Source organism: Natrix helvetica, assembly GCF_964273705.1.
Source record: "Natrix helvetica genome assembly, chromosome: 4".
Taxonomy (NCBI): Eukaryota; Metazoa; Chordata; class Lepidosauria; order Squamata; family Natricidae; genus Natrix; species Natrix helvetica.
The window spans coordinates 4,913,179-4,930,845 of NC_138550.1; the positions used below are offsets into that span (position 1 = coordinate 4,913,179).

The following is a 17,667-nucleotide window of genomic DNA, read 5'->3' on the forward strand; positions in this document are numbered from 1 at the left end:
GGAGGACTATAAAGGGAGCAGCAGCTGCGCTGTGAATGGACTCATACATACATTTTTTCCTACAGGGTTCTGTGGGGGTGGCTTGGTGGTGGCGGTGGCATGTGATTGAGTGGGCGTGGCCAGGAATGACACAGAATTGGCCACGCCCACTCAGTCACAGGACCCCACCACCAAGCTATGCTCACAGAAACGGTAGTAAAAGAAATTGAATTTTACCACTGCTTGTAGGTCAGATTAACAGAGTTGGAGGGGATCTTGTAGACCATCTAGTCATTAAATGAACTATTATAAGTCGAAGACTACCTGTAATGTAATGAACTACAGGAGATGGCATCTTTAGCAAACAGATTCCTCAAAAGCCGTGTCCTGCTTGAGATCCCTGCCCTGTCTTCATCCTATTAATTTTTGACCATTATTAACGACCCCCTAATCCCTTGTGGAGTGGAGCTTTGGACAACTGAATGGAACTGAGTGTTTACTGGCCAGATGCACTTCCTGTCGCCAATACGGAGTGTTGTAGTCCGCCAGCGGCCAATGGAGCTGTCAGGAGATTCGGACAGTGAGGAGGCTGGGGAGGAACATGGGCTAGTCCTGGAGTCTGGGGAAGGCTCTGACGAGGCCTCTGTGTTGGAGGCAGAGAAGGAGCCAAGGCCGTCCGACAGTTATCAGCTGCCTTCAGAGTCAGACATCAGTGAGGCAGAAGAACAGCTGGAGCCTGTTCCCAGTGTGCGCATGCGCAGAGTTGCCAGATGAAGGGAACAGCTAAAGAACAGGGGTCGACTTGGGAGGAAGGCCACAGATGGATGATGAATGGCCCCTTCCAGAGGAAATATAAGAAGAGCAAAAGGGGAGTGGAGTTTGCAGGAGACATTCAGTTTGCTTAATTGGTTCGTGACCCTCCGAGACTCCTGGCCAAGTTTTGCAGATCTCGGCCTGGCAGCTCTCCAAGCCAGAGAAGGTCTGTGACTGTAAATCCTCCTCTGAAAGACTTTGCTGGATGCGAATGAGCAGAATTCACAGCAAATTAATGAAAGGAGGTTTTGTTGGAACCAGGAATTTGCTTCATGCTCTCAGGAAGCTTAGCTCAGAACACGGAGATTGTTTCAAGAGAGATATTTCCAGAGCGGCCAGAGAGAGAAATATCTGCCTCTACCTGGGATCGAACTCACAGTGTCCTGATTGTGAGGCGAGAGCTCCACCTCTAGGCCACCGCACCACTCACCCTATTAATTTTTGATTAATTAAGCGGTACCCAACCCCTTCCCCAACAAACAAGGCAGAGAAAACCACACTACCTCCGTAAGCGAGATTGCAGGAAATCCACACGATCTTCTCTCAAACTTCCACCGAAAAGTTCTCCAACTTCTGGGACCAGTAGATCAACCGCTGCTACCTTTTAGGGAACAGAAAGTCAAAGGTGCATCCGGAATCTTTCTCTGTGTGAAGGTACACAATCCCCAGGTAATCCCCAGAGGCATTCCTGAATGGTTAAAGGTAAACGTTTGTCCTCCCCGGTCATGTCTGACTCTAGGGGGCAGCACTCATCTCCGTTTCTTGGCATTGTCTGAAGACACTTCCGTGATCATGTGGCCAGCATGACTATACACTGAGATGCTGCAACCTTCCCACCGAAGTGGTACCTATTCATCTACTCACATTTGCATCAGTTCCCACCGGTTCGGACTGGTTTGGCGGCCTGGGTCGCTGGAACCGGCAGTGACCCAGGCCTGTCACGCCCCCAACGACTTCGGACAGCGCTGGCTCTCCAGCTTTTGAAACAGAGACAAGCACCGCCCCCTAGAGTCGGGAACGACTAGCAGATATGTGCGAGGGGAACCTTAAACCTTAAAAACAATGTAAAAGCTTGCACAACCAACCAATTTCACCCGAGAAGAGAATTTATTTCACTTCAAAAAAGTTTGAAGAGGGCAACAAGAACCCAACCCAAGAAGAAATGGGTGTCTTGACAACCAAAATGCATTTTTAATGAATAACGTTCTCACAGTCCGACGAGGTTCATCTTCGTTGTCTCGCATGTAGAACGGCTTAAGGTCGTAGGGATAGTCGTACACGAAAACGGGAATATCGCCACAGTGGCGCACCAGGTACTTCTCGTGTTCGCTCTGGAGATCCTGGCCCCACTAAGGAAAGAGTAAAAAAAAATAATAATCCAGGTTGTTAAGATAAACTAACCATGATCATCGCATGTCGCTTTAGGTTTGCAAACTACTTGAAAGCATCGTGAATGGCTAAGGTTTGTACCTTCTGAAGATTGCTCTGATGATCCGATTACAGACTTGCATTCTAATCTCCAAAATCAGTGTTTATGAACACCTTGGAAATGTTAAAGCTGTGGGGACATCAACTCCCAGAATTCCCTAGCCAGCAAGCTGACTGAGGAATTCTGGGAGTTGAAATCCGCACAGAGTAAAATTGCTAAGATTGTAAAACACTGCTCTAAATAGACAGAAAGGCAGGACAAGAAGCAATGGGTGGAAACTAATTGGTTGGGCTTGAACAGGGGTCAGCAATCTGTGGCTCTGGAGCCACTTGTGGCTCTTTTATCCCTCTTCTGCGGCTCCTTGTTGCTGGTCAGCTCCACCATTGATAGGGCTTTCGGTTAGGACAGGTAGAGGAAAAAGGACGCCTCGCTAGGAGGAGACTCTATGGTGGGGGAACTGGACTTCCGGTCAGCTCCAGAACTGAACGGGGGGCTTCCGGTTGAGACGTTTGTGGCTCTTTGAATGTTTAAGGCTGCCGATCCTTGGGTTAGAAGACCTCCAAGGTCCCTTCCACTTCTGTTATTCTATATTCGCGCTGCTCTCGACCGATTCTGCCACTAAGTTAAAGTGAACATCACACTGGATGGTTTAAGCCAAACCTGGGCATTTTATGGCCTGTGGGCCACATCTGGATCTTTGGCTGTCCCGGTCCAGCTCATGGGGGCGGGGGTGGCAACAGGGAGCCAGAGGTGACAATAGTTACCTTCTACAACCGATCCAGTTTCTTACGTGGCCCCTTGAAAAAATTAACTGTCCACCCCTGGTTTAAATAAACATAATGAATAGAATAACAGAGTTGGAAGGGACCTTGGAGGTCTTCTAGTCCAACCCCCTGCCTAGGCAGGAAACCCAATACCGTTTCAGACAAATGGATATCCAACATCTTCTTAAAGACTTCCAGTGTTGGGGCATTCACAACTTCTGGAGGCAAGGAGTTCCACTGATTAACTGTTCTAACTGTCAGGAAGTTTCTCCTCAGTTCTAAGTTGCTTCTCTCCTTGATTAGTTTCCACCCATTGCTTCTTGTTCTACCCTCAGGTGCCTTGGAGAATAGTTTGACTCCCTCTTTGTGGCAACCCCTGAGATATTGGAGCAATGCTATCATGTCTCCCCTAGTCCTTCTTTCTCTTAAGCTAAACATACCCAGTTCCTGCAACCGTTCTTCATATGTTTTAGTCTCCAGTCCCCTAATCATCTTTGTTGCTCTTCTCTGCACTCTTTCTAGGGTCTCCACATCTTTTTTACATCGTGGAGATCAAAACAGCATTCCAAGTGTGGCCTTATCAAGGCATTATAAAGTAGTACTAACACTTCACGTGATCTTGATTCTATCTATTGAGGCCCACCAGCTGCTAGCGGAGGTGAACGATGAGGAGGTTGGGGAGGAACCTGGGCCAGTTCTGGATTGTGGGGAAGGCTCTGATGGATGCCCTGTGTCGGATGCAGAGATAGAGCCAGTGCTGACTGACATTTCCCAGCCACTGGAGAGGCAGCTGCCTTTGGAGGCTGCAATGAGTGACGAGGAAGAACAGCTGGGGCCTGTTCCAAATGCGCTTATGTGCAGAGCTGTTAGGAGAGGAGAACATCAGAGGACAAGGAGTCGACTTGGGAAGCAAGGCACACATGGACATTGAATTGCCTCTCCCTGGCTGGAGAGTGGGGATCGTAGGAGAAACAGTTCGTATTTCTGAAGATTTTGCTCATTGTGTTTTGTGTCACAGAGACTGCTTGCCAGAACTTAATTTACAGCTTTGCAGCTGGAAGCTCACAGGCCTTGCAATTATGGCAAGGAAATGATAACGTCTGTGGTTGCAGTTAACTCTTCGAAGGACTATTGCCTGGACTTTTCGGTGGGTGAATGCCATTAATTCACAGGAGATAAATAAAGAGGGCACAAGGAGTCTGTTTCTTTTGTCTGCTAAAACTGGATCAGAACACCATCCCTCCGTTAATGCAACTAGGAATCATTTGCCTTTTGGGCCAATTTACTATGAAAAAGCATCCTGGAGATTTAGGCTGGTCTCCTCCATATTGACATTTCTGAAATTGTTGGAAGAAGGAGCAGTTGTTTTGGGAAGCCTTTCCTCGATGTTAGGAAACACCTTTGATATTCACTGTTATTGTTTTGACCTCGCGGTTTTAGACTCGTTACTACTTTCACGGTGTTTACTTCTACAGATTTGGCTTATCGGGGATGTTTAAAATTGTTCCGTCGTATTCTGCGTACGATGTGGGACGTTGTTTTATTTTGTTCCAGTAGTGTAGAGGTGTTGAAATAAATAGATACGGTTATATAATTAGACCGATAGTAAAAAAAACAAACGGTAAGCTACACACAATAAATACAGAGAGGTCCCCTTCGGAAGGCAAGCACCACCATGGGAATGCAAAACCTTGTAAGAGTTGGATGTAGTAGCAGTTTATTGTCAGTGCGCCTCGTGCAACGTAATTAAACGCCATCTTCAGTGTACATTATAACTATAAAAATAAAAATGCAAGCACACATCCTTCCCATTCTAATTGAAAATCAATGATATTGCATTAATAGTGCGCTATGCAGAATTCAACATCATTACCACACTGGGATAGAAGCTGTTTTTCAGCTTATTTGTCCTGGTTTTTATTGTTCTGTACCGGCTGCCAGATGGTAATAGTTCCAAAATCAAACAAACAAACAAACAAAAAACAAGTGCCCAGGATGAGATGGATCCTTGAGAATGTTTTGAACTTTCTTAAGGCAGCGGGAGCTATAAAGCTCTTCTAAAGAGGGGAGAGGGCAAGCCATGATCTTCTGGGCAATGACGTCGACCCTCTGGAGTGCTGTGCAATTGGCAAACCATGAACAGGTGCAGTAACTTAAAGTACTCTCTATGGTGCAGCGGTAGAAGGTCACCAGCAGTTTTTCAATCAGTTGTTGTTTCCTGAGAAGTCTCAGCTTAGTATGATCTCTGCTGGGCCCTTTTGACCAGGGCTGCAATGTGAGTTGCCCCAGGTCAGCACCTCTTTTATGATAACACCCAGAAATTTAAAACTAGCCACTTGCTCCACTCGGTCTCCTTGTTAGGGTGAGAGTGAATGGACTCTAATCCACAACAGTGAAAGTTGGAACTGGACTGATTGTTGTGATGTGGTGTATATCTGCACAAGCGGGCTGGTGAGCAGATGTCCCACACTTAATATAAGTACCATATTTCTCGGAGTATAATACAATACAATAGTAGAGTTGGAAGGGACCTTGGAGGCCTTCTAGTCCAACCCCCTGCCTAGGCAGAAAACCCTATGCCGTTTCAGACAGATGGCTATCCAACATCTTCTTAAAGACATCCAGTGTTGGGGCATTCACAACTTCTGGAGGCAACTTCTGTTCCACTGATTAATTGTTCTCACTGTCAGGAAAGTTCTCCTCAGTTCTAAGTTGCTTCTCTCCTTGATTAGTTTCCACCCATTGCTTCTTGTTCTGCCCTCAAGTGCCTTGGAGAATAGCTTGACTCCCTCTTCTTTGTGGCAACCCCTGAGATATTAGAAGGCAGCTATCATGTCTCCCCTGATCCTTCTTTCTCTTAAGCTAGACATACCCAGTTCCTGCAACCGTTCCTCATATGTTTCAGCCTCCAGTCCCCTAATCATCTTTGTTGCTCTTCTCTGCACTCTTTCTAGAGTCTCCACATCTTTTCTACATCGTGGCGACCAGAACTGAATGCAGTATTCCAAGTGTGGCCTTACCAAGGCATTATAAAGACGCACCTTTTTCCCTCAAAAAAGAGGCTGAAAAACTGGGTGCATGTTATACATTGAATACAGCATTTTTTGCCTCCTGAAACACCACCCCTTTTGCAAAATGGCCGTTCATAGCCTTTAGGAGGCTTCCAGAGTGCTCCTGGGGGCTGGGGAGGGCAGAAATGAGTGAACATCGGGCTGTTTTTTGCTCGTTTTTGCCCCCCCCCCAGCCCCCAGGAGCACTCTATAAGCCTCCTAAAGGCTATGCATGCCCTTTTTTTGAAGAAAAAAAAAACGGGTCCGTTTTTGTGAAAAAGGTCTGCAGAGTACTTTTTTTTTTAATTTGCCTCTTCAGAATCTTGGTGCATCTTATACTCCGAAAAATACGGTAGTCCTCGATGTATGACCACAACCGAGCCCAAAATTTCTGCTGCTAAGCTTCGTTAACTGAGTTCTGCCCCATTTTACAACCTTTGTTGCCATAGTCGTTAAGTGAAACACTGCCATTAATTTAGGTGCACGGTTGTTAAATGAATCTGGCTCCCGCATTGATAGAAAGGAGAAACCTGGCCCCCTGAAGCGTTTGAGATATAAGTTCTTATTGCTCTCATACTTTTCTGTCAGCCTACTAAATACCTGAGTTTTACCAATACCCCCCGTCAAAAATCTCTGAAAAATACTCACGGCTGGTTTGTAAGTGAATTCTTGCCCAGCTCTCTCCAAAATTTCAACGGCTTCAGTATAAGGCATTCTTTAAAAAAAGCAAAACAGGATTATCAATTATTTTAAAGATTTGTACCCCGAATCTAAACAAAATTGTTGGTATTGTAGGAGAAGACCAGGGGTGGGAGTTAAGCACATCATCTGCTCAGAATCGTTACGTTGCCACAAATGTTCTAACTCCAATCCCCCTTAAATTCTGCGGAACTTTCTCTCAATTTAACACTGTAGTTAACTTAAAATATTAGACTGCAGAAATGGATAGGCTAACCTTAAAGATAAAGAGGATACAGAATACTATTTAAGATGGGATTTGTTTTACAAATGGTTAGACAGCAGAGGTAGAAATTAGAAGTTGGAAGAACACTACTATATACACGTAAAGATTGTTATTATTATTGATATTATGTATAGATAAATTGTCCCAGACATTACACTGTTTATTAAGCACTCATGTATTGTTAAAGAAAAATGTACAAATAAAACTTATTTAAAAAAAAAAGAACTTTAGATTCTTGAGCAAGATTCTCCAAACTTGGCAACTTTTAAGACTTGTGGACTTCAACTCCCACAATTCCCCAGCCAGATCCCTGGGCTTGAGCAATAAATTTTCTGAACTGCAACTTTAATGCTTTGATCTGCATTCTATGTTTTTTCTGGTGGTCTCAAATCCAAATCTTATCCAAATCCAATTCACTTCCCCCACCCCCCAAATGAGTCAAAATTATTACATACGGAGGAATGCTAAGTCACAAATTACTCCCAAATTACGCTTGTAAGTTAAGCAACAACAACAAAACACTTCCCCCCCCCCCCCCAACCTACTTACGTTATGAATGGATTCTTCAGCATTTTTTCTAATTTGGACTAAAGAGGAAAGAGAAAGGGAAAATTAATGGACAGTTAACGTCAGAAATAGCTTAGGTTTTGAAACAAACGCATTTTGGGGAAACAGTCGAGACAACGGTGAGGATTGCACAAAGGGCTCAAATTGAAAGGAAACAATCTTCAGTTTCTGGAGAAATTGAGAAATTAGAGGGGGAAAAACCATGAGAAAACTTGGAGAAAAAACTTAGCGAAATTCAAAAAGTAAAAGGAAAGCAAGTTTTGCATCCAGATAAGTCCAGCTGAACCATTTCAAATGTGGTTTGAACTAATAAAGCATATTTCAAGACAACTCAGTTAAATGTTGAAAGTGCCACCAAATACCTGGATCCTATTATATGTACAATATAATAGCAGAGTTGGAAGGGACCTTGGAGGCCTTCTAGTCCAACCCCTTGCCTAGGCAGGAAACCCTATACCATTTCAGACTGATGGCTATCCAACATCTTCTTAAAGACTTCCAGTGTTGGGGCATTCACAACTTCTGGAGGCAACTTCTGTTCCACTGATTAATTGTTCTCACTGTCAGGAAATTTCTCCTCAGTTCTAAGTTGCTTCTCTCCTTGATTAGTTTCCACCCATTGCTTCTTGTCCTACCCTCAGGTGCCCTGGAGAATAGTTTGACTCCCTCTTCTTTGTGGCAACCCCTGAGATATTGGAAGAATGCTATTATGTCTCCCCTAGTCCTTACAATACAATAAAACACAATACAATAGCAGAGTTGGAAGAGACCTTGGAGGTCTTCTAGTCCAACCCCCTGCCTAGGCAGGAAACCCTATACCATTCCAGACAAATGGCTATCCAACATCTTCTTAAAGACTTCCAGTGTTGGGGCATTCGCAACTTCTGGAGGCAAGCAGTTCCACTGATTAATTGTTCTAACTGTCAGGAAGTTTCTCCTCAGTTCTAAGTTGCTTCTCTCCTTGATTAGTTTCCACCCATTGCTTCTTGTTCTACCCTCAGGTGCCTTGGAGAATAGTTTGACTCCCTCTTCTTTGTGGCAACCCCAATGTGGTGGACATGTGGAGAGGCAAAGAAATATTGGGCATAAATTAAGACATGGTTGGAAGAGGTGATACAACAACGTATTGAGCTGAAGCCAAAAACATCTCTGCTGGGAATTCTACCTGAAATTTATAATAAAGAGAATGTATATTTTATCATGCATGTATTAACTGCAGCTAGAGATATATGTGCACAACATTGGAAAAGTGTAGAGATTCCTATGGATGAGACGGTAATAAGGAAAATATTAGAATGTGCAGAAATGAACAGGTTAACATTAGCAATGAAGGAGAAACAGCAAACTGAATGTTATACGATTTGGGAAGTATTTTACCAATGGTTGGGAAAAAAAGGAGTTTGGAAATGAAGAAAACGAAAAAATAAGTAGACTTAGATAAAGATATAAAATGGTTAGCATGTGTATGATAAGAATAATGATGTTTAATGTTGATATATTATTACTAGAAGTTAGTAAGAAGAAAAATGAAGAGTTTTATAAAGTTTAAATGCTTAATATATTATAATACTAAACTTAGGGAAAGAAGGTTAATTAGAATGTCAAAGATGTGGCAAAAGATGTTGCACAGAGATATTTGACGCACTGCGTAAGGAAAGACGGAATAATGTTTATTTTTGTAATTAAAAAATAATAAAACTCTTTAAAGAAAATAAAGTACACTATATTGCCAAAAGTATTCGCTCACAACTGAGTCTGATTATGTGGATGGGTGAGCGAATACTTTTGGCAATATAGTGTATATTGCCTATATAGATAGATTAGAAAATATTTACCTCATGGCCAGGAGCAATGCGTTTATGAAAAAGGGCCACATCTTGAGGGCAGTTGGACAGAATTTGGTCTGTCACAGTTTTGAAAAGATCTTCAATAACCTGAGGAAAAATGGGGGTGGAAAAAAAATCAGGTTAAAAAGAGAAAGAAGTAAGAATATTTCCTGTTCCAGACAAGAGGATAACCCCAAGTAGACATAGTCCTCGACTTACGACCGCAACTGAGCCCAGAATTTATGTTGCAAAGTGAGAAATGCGTGAAGCGAGCTCTGCCCCCCCCTTTTAAGACTCTCCTTGCCACTTTTTGTAAATCTATCCAGTTGTTAAAACGAGTGACGGGGTTGTTAAGTGAATCTTGTTGGAAGGTCGCAAAAAGGGGATCAGCGCAGCCGTCGTAAATGTGAGTCAACGGCCAAGCCTCTGAATTTTGAGCACCTTCACCGTGGGAATGCGGGCAAGGTCGTAAATGAAGAACGGTTGTGTCACATTTTTCAGGGCGGCTATACTTCAAATGGTCATTAAACGAACCGCTGTAAGTTCAAGGACTGCCTGTAGCCATCCTTTTTATAAATAAATAAGAAATAAATCAAAATTGCAAGCAGGTTTATGTCCTCAGCGGCTCTCAAGCAATTTCCCCCCAACTAAGTGCCCGTAGAAATGCTAGGCCACAGCCTCAATCCAGGTAGTCCTCGATTTACGACTACAACGGAGTCCCAAATTTCTGTTGCTAAATGAGGCAGCTGTCAAGTGGGTTTTGCCCCCGTTTTGCGACCTTTCCTGCCACAGTTGTTAAGTGAATAAGAACAGTTGTTAAGTTGCATGATTGTTACGTGAGTTGGGCTTCCTCATTGATTTTGTCAATCAGGTCGTAAAAACGTGACCCCAGGACACTGCAACCGGCGTAAGGACATGCCAGTTGCCAAGAGTTTTAGGTTTGATCACGTGACCCCGGGGGATGGTGTGATGGTCGTAAGTGTGAAAAACGGTCATAAGTCACTTTTTCCAATATTCCTCTACTGTGCCTCAGAGCTGGGAGATGTAAACATGTCACACTTTTTCATTTCCAAAACGACAGAGAGGGGAGGGGAGAGACAGAAAGAGAGAGGAGGAGAGGGATGGGTAGAGGGAGAGAGAGAGAGAGAGCGAGGGGAGAGGGAGAAGGAAAGAGTGGGGGAGAGGGAGAGAGAGAAAGAGAAAGGGGGAGAGGGAGAAAGAGGGAAAGAGGGAGAGAGAGAAGAGGAGGAGAGAAACAGGAGAGAGGGATGGGTAGAGGGAGAGAGAGAAGAGGATGGTAGAGGGAGATAAACGGGAGAGAGGGATGGGTAGAGGGAGAGAGAGAAAGAGAAAGGGGGAGAGGGGGATGGGTAGAGGAAGAGAGAGAGAGGGAGAGAGAGAGAGGGATGGGTAGAGGGAGAGAGAGAAAGAGAGAGGTGGAGAGGGAGAGAGAGAGGGATGGGTCGAGGGAGAGAGAAAGAGAGAGGGGGAAGAGAAAGAGGGAGGGAGAGAAAGAGAAAGGAGGGGAGAGGGAGAGAAATGAGGGGAGAGGGAGAGAAAGAAGGTGGAGAGGGATGGATAGAGGGAGAGAAAGAGAGAGGAGGGGAGAGGGAGATAAATGGGGGAGAGAGGGATGGGTAGAGGGAGAGAGAGAAAGGGGGAGGGGGACATGGTTAGAGGAAGAGAGAGAGAGGGAGAGAGAGAAAGAGAGAGGTGGAGAGGGAGAGAGAGAGGGATGGGTAGAGGGAGAGAGGGAGAAAGAGAGAAAGAGAGAGGGGGAAGAGAAAGAGAAAGGAAAGGGAGAGAAAGGAGGGGAGAGGGAGAGAAAGAGAAAGGAAGGGAGAGGGAGACAGAGGTGGAGAGGGATGGATAGAGGGAGAGAAAGAGAGAGGAGGGTAGAGGGAGATAAATGGGGGAGAGAGGGATGGGTCGAGGGAGAGGGATGGGTAGAGGGAGAGAGAGAAAGAGAGAGGGGGAAGAGAAAGAGGGAGGGAGAGAAAGAGAAAGGAGGGGAGAGAGAGGTGGAGAGGGAGAGAGGGATGGGTAGAGGGAGAGAAAGAAAGAGAGAGGAAGGGAGGGGAGAGAGAGAGGTATCTTGTTGCACCGTGTGAACTTCTGGCCAGAAAAAACGCTTCCGTTTCCTCGAAAGAGGAACTTTTCCACTGCACAAACTTCCACCGTGAGCAAAACTACACAGTCAACAAAAGCCGGCAAATATTTCCATTCATCTCTGCTGAAATTAATTCCAGGAAACCCTTTTTAAAAAAAAAATTGTAAAAAACCCCTTTTATTTTTCCAGCGAAGAGAGGTGCGTATCCTGTCCTGGAGGCCCTTCAGTGTGATCTGGTTTCCCCGTCGACTCTGCTTGTCAGAACGTTGCAAAAGGGGATCGCGTGACACTGCAACAGGCAGAAGTACATGCCAGTTGCCAAGCATTTGAATTTGCATCATGTGACCGTGGAGACACTATAACAGTCGTTAAGTGTGAAAAACGGTCATAAGTCAGCGCCATTGTAACTTTGCTTGCCCCATCGCGGGCACAAAGTTGACCTGCCTGTGTGCATCCCAGCTATATAAAGTTCCCAAATTAATTAATAAATGAAAGAGGTCATAAAATCGAGCCCGACTCGCTTAACAACAGGTTCATTTAGCAATCAAAAATCTGGTCTCGATTGTAAGTCACGAGCTACCCGTGATTCTCAAATGGGAAATATAGAGGTCCTGCAATATAAAACGCCAAAGTAAAAGAAGAAAATGACGAGATGCCTCAAGATTTTATACAAAACCTGATGAAACCCTGAAATATCTTAGCTCCCATTTCACACTCCGATTTCAGGTGGACCTTTAAAAATTATTATTTTTTTAAAAAAAGGAATGTGCAGAGATGGATAGGCTCACAAAATAATTAAAAGAGAAAGAACAATCTGAATATTACTCCATATGGGATTTATGGTATAATTGACTCAAGGAGAGGGGGGGGGGGGGGAAGCAGGAAAGCAAAAAAGAAAGGGAGAAAGATCAACAAATTAATAAACAACTACAAAACCAGAAAATGATTAAAAGATAGAAATACAAAATAGCAATTAAATAATAGGAAATGGATGCAAAACGATTCAAATGTCATAAAGGTTGTTGTACATAGAATATATAAAATGTTATATATAGAATGAAGAAAAAAGATGTATGAAATAATATAAATGCACATATATAAAGTTATAGTTATACAAGACATATATGTACAGATAAAAGAACCGCAACAGGTATGTCAAAGAAGTGCAATGTGTTGCAAAGTTGTGAAGTTTGCCTAAACAAAATAAAAAGTTTTAAAAAAATAAAAATAAACATTCTTAAGCGTTCTTCGGCTTCCAGAAAGCTCCCTGCTCTTCCTACAAAACTAGGAAAAACTTAAAAACTAAACGCACAAAACCTGCAACCCTCACAACCTACAAAAAACTCTTGTTTATGGCTTCTCCCAGGAAATCTTACCTGCATGATATCCTGAAGCGTGTCCACAAAAAATAGTTCGGCTTCCACCATATAAAATTCAGCCAGGTGTCGGCGGGTTTGAGAATTGTCGGCTCGGAAAGTCGGGCCAAAACTGAACACTTTCGTAAATGCCCTGCAATGGGTAAAACAACACAAAACAAGTTGAGCTGCTGCCTGCCAGCTAAGGTGCGCTCATGCTGAGACACACCTGAAGATGGAAATGATCACATACAGGTAATCCTTGATTTATGACTGTCCAACTCGCCAGATAACTTGAATTTTTCTTGTGGTCTTAGCAAAGTTTTAAGCAAGTGGACATGACAACAGTCTTCCAATGGGTTGACCCAAAGAAGAGGAGGGGGTCAACCTATTCTCCGAAGCACCCGAAGGCAGGACAAGAAGCGATGGATGGAAACTAAACAAGGAGAGAAGCAACCTGGAATTAAGGAGGAATTTCCTGACAGGGAGAACAATTCATCAGCGGGACAATTTATTTCCAGATGTTGTGGGTGCAGAGCCATTTGTCTGAAATGGTAGTGGGTTTCCTGAACAGGGGTTGGACTAGAAGACCTCCAAGGTCCCTTCCAACTCTCTTATTCTTTTAGTCTGTGCTTTTATTCTCCAAAGCACCTTAAGGCGGGACAAGAAGGATTGGTGTGTGTGTGTGTGTGTGTGTGTGTGTGTGTGACATGATAGCAGTCTTTCAATATCTCAGGGGTTGCCACAAAGAAGAGGGAGTCAACCTATTCTCCAAAGCACCTGAAGGCAAGACAAGAAGGAATGGATGGAAACTAAACAAGGAAAGAAGCAGCCTAGAACTAAGGAGAAACTTCCTAACAGAGAGGACAATTAATCAGTGGAACAGCTTGCAACCAGAAACAAACCATCACTGGTGGTTTTAAAGACAAGATTGGGCAACCATTTGTCTGAACTGGTAAAAGGTCTCCTGCTTGAACAGGGGGTTGGACTAGACGACCTCCAAGGTCCCTTTTAACTCTGTTATTCTCAAACCAACGAGAAAATGATTAAGGTGACCAATGTATGAGAGACTAATATGGTGATTGGCATAAAAAAAACATATTGAAATATTGAATAATTAAATAATGGAAGATTATAACTTAACATAAATATGTGTACTATTATTAGAACCATATAAGTCTGTTAAATGTAACTGATATGATTATTATTATTTTATTTGTAGTAAAAGGAATGACACTCAGAATACGGTGAGTGGCATAAAAATAACATATTATTGGAACATTGAATAACTAAATAATGAAAGATTATAATTCAACAAAAATATGTGTACCATTACCAGACCTACATAAGCTTGTCAACTGTAGTAAATATGATGAATATTATTTTATTTGCATTAAAATGTAAGACACTTAGGTGCCACACCATGCACTGATATGTTTGCAAAAAAATAAATAATTAAAAAAAGGGATTCTGAAGACAAGATAAAGGAGGAACTGGAAATATCAAGACTTGATCCTAGAGAAAAAGAAGTAGTGAGGAAAAGAAGAAAGAAATGAAAATGAGATGTGGATGGGGTTATGCTAATTGTAGATATGAAAAGAAACACCTGGTGAAATGAGGATGTCAGCCAGGGGGGAAAAAAATGAATATACAGGAAATAAATAACTGCAAAAAAATTATGAGAGCAAGATGCCGTGTAATGTATGAGGGGAAAGAAAGAATTGGGAAGAATACGATTAATATATAACTATTCCCAGAATGAAGTCTGAGCATCTTAAAAATTGCCAAGTTTGAAAAGCACTGATCCGACTGGAATGAATGAGGATTGAAAATGGAAAACAAATACAGGAAGGAAGAGAAAAATACTGGGCTGACTAGAATAATGAAACTCTTCAAAAAAAAAATACACAGATTTAACGGAGTAACAGAATTGGAAGGGACCTTGTAGGTCATCTAGTCCAAACCCCCCAAGCAGGAGACCCAGAGTTGGATATGACTTGCTTGTTAGGCTACAAAAGTGAGTCATAAACCAGGTTTATCTACCTTCCTTCTCTTTTTTTTAACCTCATGGATTTCAGGTAGTCCTTGACTTATGACCAGAATCGGAATCAGAATATCCACTGCTAAAGCGAGCCGGGCACCGGTTTTACCTTTTGTATGTCTGTCGTGGTCGTTAAGTGAGTTGCTGCAGTCATTAAATGAATGACTGGGAAGGGCTCAAACTGGGATCATGTCATATCTTTATGCTGCACTCATTGCTCCCAAATTCTGACCGCCTGACTGGTTGGGATGCTACGTATGATGGCCGTAAGTCGAAGGATTGATTGTAAGCTATTTTTTTCAGTGCCGTTGTATTTCCCAAATATAGTTGTAAATCGAGGACTACCTGCAATCATTCCAATATGGCACTGGTATAGACACAAATAACTGATTAAAGAGAACATTCTTCATTTAATGACGAAACAGGTTTCCTTGTTCAGAAGACGCTTCCCAGAAGATAGGGGTTGAAGGAATGGAGAATTAAATAGGCTCCCCCCCACACACAATTTTCTTCTTATCCATTACTACATTCAATTACTTAAATGACTACATCACCCAATACGTTTTGTGTGAGAGGATGGATAAACTCCCAATCCAAAATACGAGTAGGTGGTTCCTGGTTTACAACCACAATTGAGATCAAAAATTCCCATTGCTGAGCAAAAGAGTTGTTAACAGAGTTTCGTTCCATTTTACGACCCTTCTTGCCACAGTGGTTACGTGAATCACCGCAGAAGTTCAGTTAAGTCCCACAGTCGTTAAAGCGAATCTGGCTTCCCCATGGACTTGGCTCGTCAGAAGATCGCAAAAAGGACCACGTGACTCCCTGGACACTGCAACAGTCATTAGTACATGCCAGTTGCCAAGCCTCTGAATTTTGATCCTGCAATGGTTGTTACGTCTGCAAAATGGTCCAAAATCACTTTTCTCAGCGCCGTTGTAACTTTTAAACAAAATGTTGTCCACATCCAGTGGTGGGTTCCTCTCCCCGTCGCTACCAGTACGCTGTGCATGAGGCCGGGCATTAAGTCCTATAGCTGCCCCTGCGACACCCAGCTGCTTGCGCTGTGCACGCATGCGCACTCCACGACCCCTGCGGCACCCAGCTGCTCGTCGGAGGTCACACAGGCACTGCACGCTGTGTGTGCATGTGCAATTGGCCTGGTTGCTTTAAAAATAGGTATGGAATATGGGGCGGGGGTGGGCCAAACGAGCCACTGTACCCGTACGGTGGCCGCCGCTCCCGCTGGTACACTACTACCGGTACATGCGTACCGTGCCGTACTGGCTGAAACCCACCACTGTCCACATCCACCTAATTTGTCTGTTATAATCCATTAAAGGTCAGGTAATAAATAAACAGGCGGTTTCGTGTACAATATGGGACAAAGATTTGTTGGGAAACCTTTTGCAAAAACCGGAGCGCCTGAATGGGGGACCACCGGAAACTGAAGGTCGGCTTCCCAGTGCCTGCACCAGGGAACTGCTCTTCTGGTTTCCAGCGCTCCCCCATGCCCCCGCACCCGTTTTTGCAAAAGGTTTCCCAACAAACCTTTGTCCCATATTGTACACCAAACCGCTTGTTTATTTATTCTACCGGATGATGCTATAAACAAGCCGAGATGACGTCAGAATAAGAGATTTTGAAGAACATTAAAATAATTAGCTGGATTACTTTACTGATTATTACAGATGGTCGTTAGAACTATTCGTTTAGTAACCGTCCGAAGTTACCACGGCACTGAAAAAAGTGACCCATGATTGTTTTCCACACTTACGACTCTGGCAGAATTCCCATGGTCACACGATCAAAATTCGGGCGCTTGGCCACCGGCCCGTATTTATGACGGTCACAGTGTCCCGGGGTTACGTGATCGACCATGGTATCCTATTGCACCGGTTGGAGGGGATAGGAGTCGGAGGTACCGTTCTGCGGTGGTTCGGCTCCTACCTCTCCGACCGGAAGCAATGTGTGTTGACAGGGGGGCAGAGGTCGACCCTGAGGCCACTCACTTGTGGGGTGCCACAGGGGTCGGTCCTCTCACCTCTCCTGTTCAACACATATGTGAAGCCGCTGGGTGAGATCATCCGTGGTTTTGGGGTTGAGTACCACCTGTACGCTGATGATACTCAGCTGTACATTTCAACCCCAAACCACCCCAACGAGGCTGTCGAAGTGATGTCCCGGTGTTTGGAAGCCGTCGGGGTCTGGATGGGGGACAACAGACTCAAACTCAACCCCTCCAAGACTGAGTGGCTGTGGCTACCGGCACCTCGGTTCAGCCAGCTGATCCCATCGCTGGCCATAGGGGGCGAACAATTGCCCCCTGTGGAACGGGCGCACAATTTGGGCGTCCTCCTTGATGCCCGGCTGTCAATGGATGTGGCAGCTGTGGCAAGGGGGGCGTTCCACCAGGTTCGCCTGGTGCGCCAATTGCGCCCCCTACTGGACGGGGATGCCCTACGCACGGTCACTCATGCGCTGGTGACATCCCGCCTGGACTACTGCAACGCTCTCTACATGGGGCTGCCCTTGGGACGCGCCCGGAGACTGCAGTTAGTTCAGAACGCAGCCGCGCGGGCTGTGATGGGGAGTACAAGGTACTCCCACGTAACACCTCTCCTGCGCGAGCTGCACTGGCTACCTGTGATTTTTCGGGTGCGTTTCAAGGTCCTGATTACCATCTTTAAAGCGCTCCATGGCACAGGACCTAGTTACTTGTGGGATCGCATCCTCCCACATACTTCCCTGCGGCCAATTTGCTCACAC

General features: G+C 44.3%; 1 protein-coding gene across 2 annotated transcripts in view; it reads right to left on the bottom strand.

Moving 5' to 3' along the window:
* The window catches only part of NARS2 (asparaginyl-tRNA synthetase 2, mitochondrial), a 45,666-nt gene that overhangs the window by 9,580 nt on the left and 18,419 nt on the right, over window positions 1-17,667 (bottom strand). For both annotated transcript variants that reach the window (XM_081949976.1, XM_081949975.1), the window contains exons 8-13: window positions 12,879-13,011; window positions 9,402-9,500; window positions 7,549-7,586; window positions 6,684-6,750; window positions 2,004-2,141; window positions 1,296-1,393 (exon numbers count right to left, since the gene is read on the bottom strand). In XM_081949976.1, coding sequence (XP_081806102.1) covers window positions 1,296-1,393; window positions 2,004-2,141; window positions 6,684-6,750; window positions 7,549-7,586; window positions 9,402-9,500; window positions 12,879-13,011 — 573 coding nt within the window. The remainder of the gene's footprint in view (window positions 1-1,295; window positions 1,394-2,003; window positions 2,142-6,683; window positions 6,751-7,548; window positions 7,587-9,401; window positions 9,501-12,878; window positions 13,012-17,667) is intronic.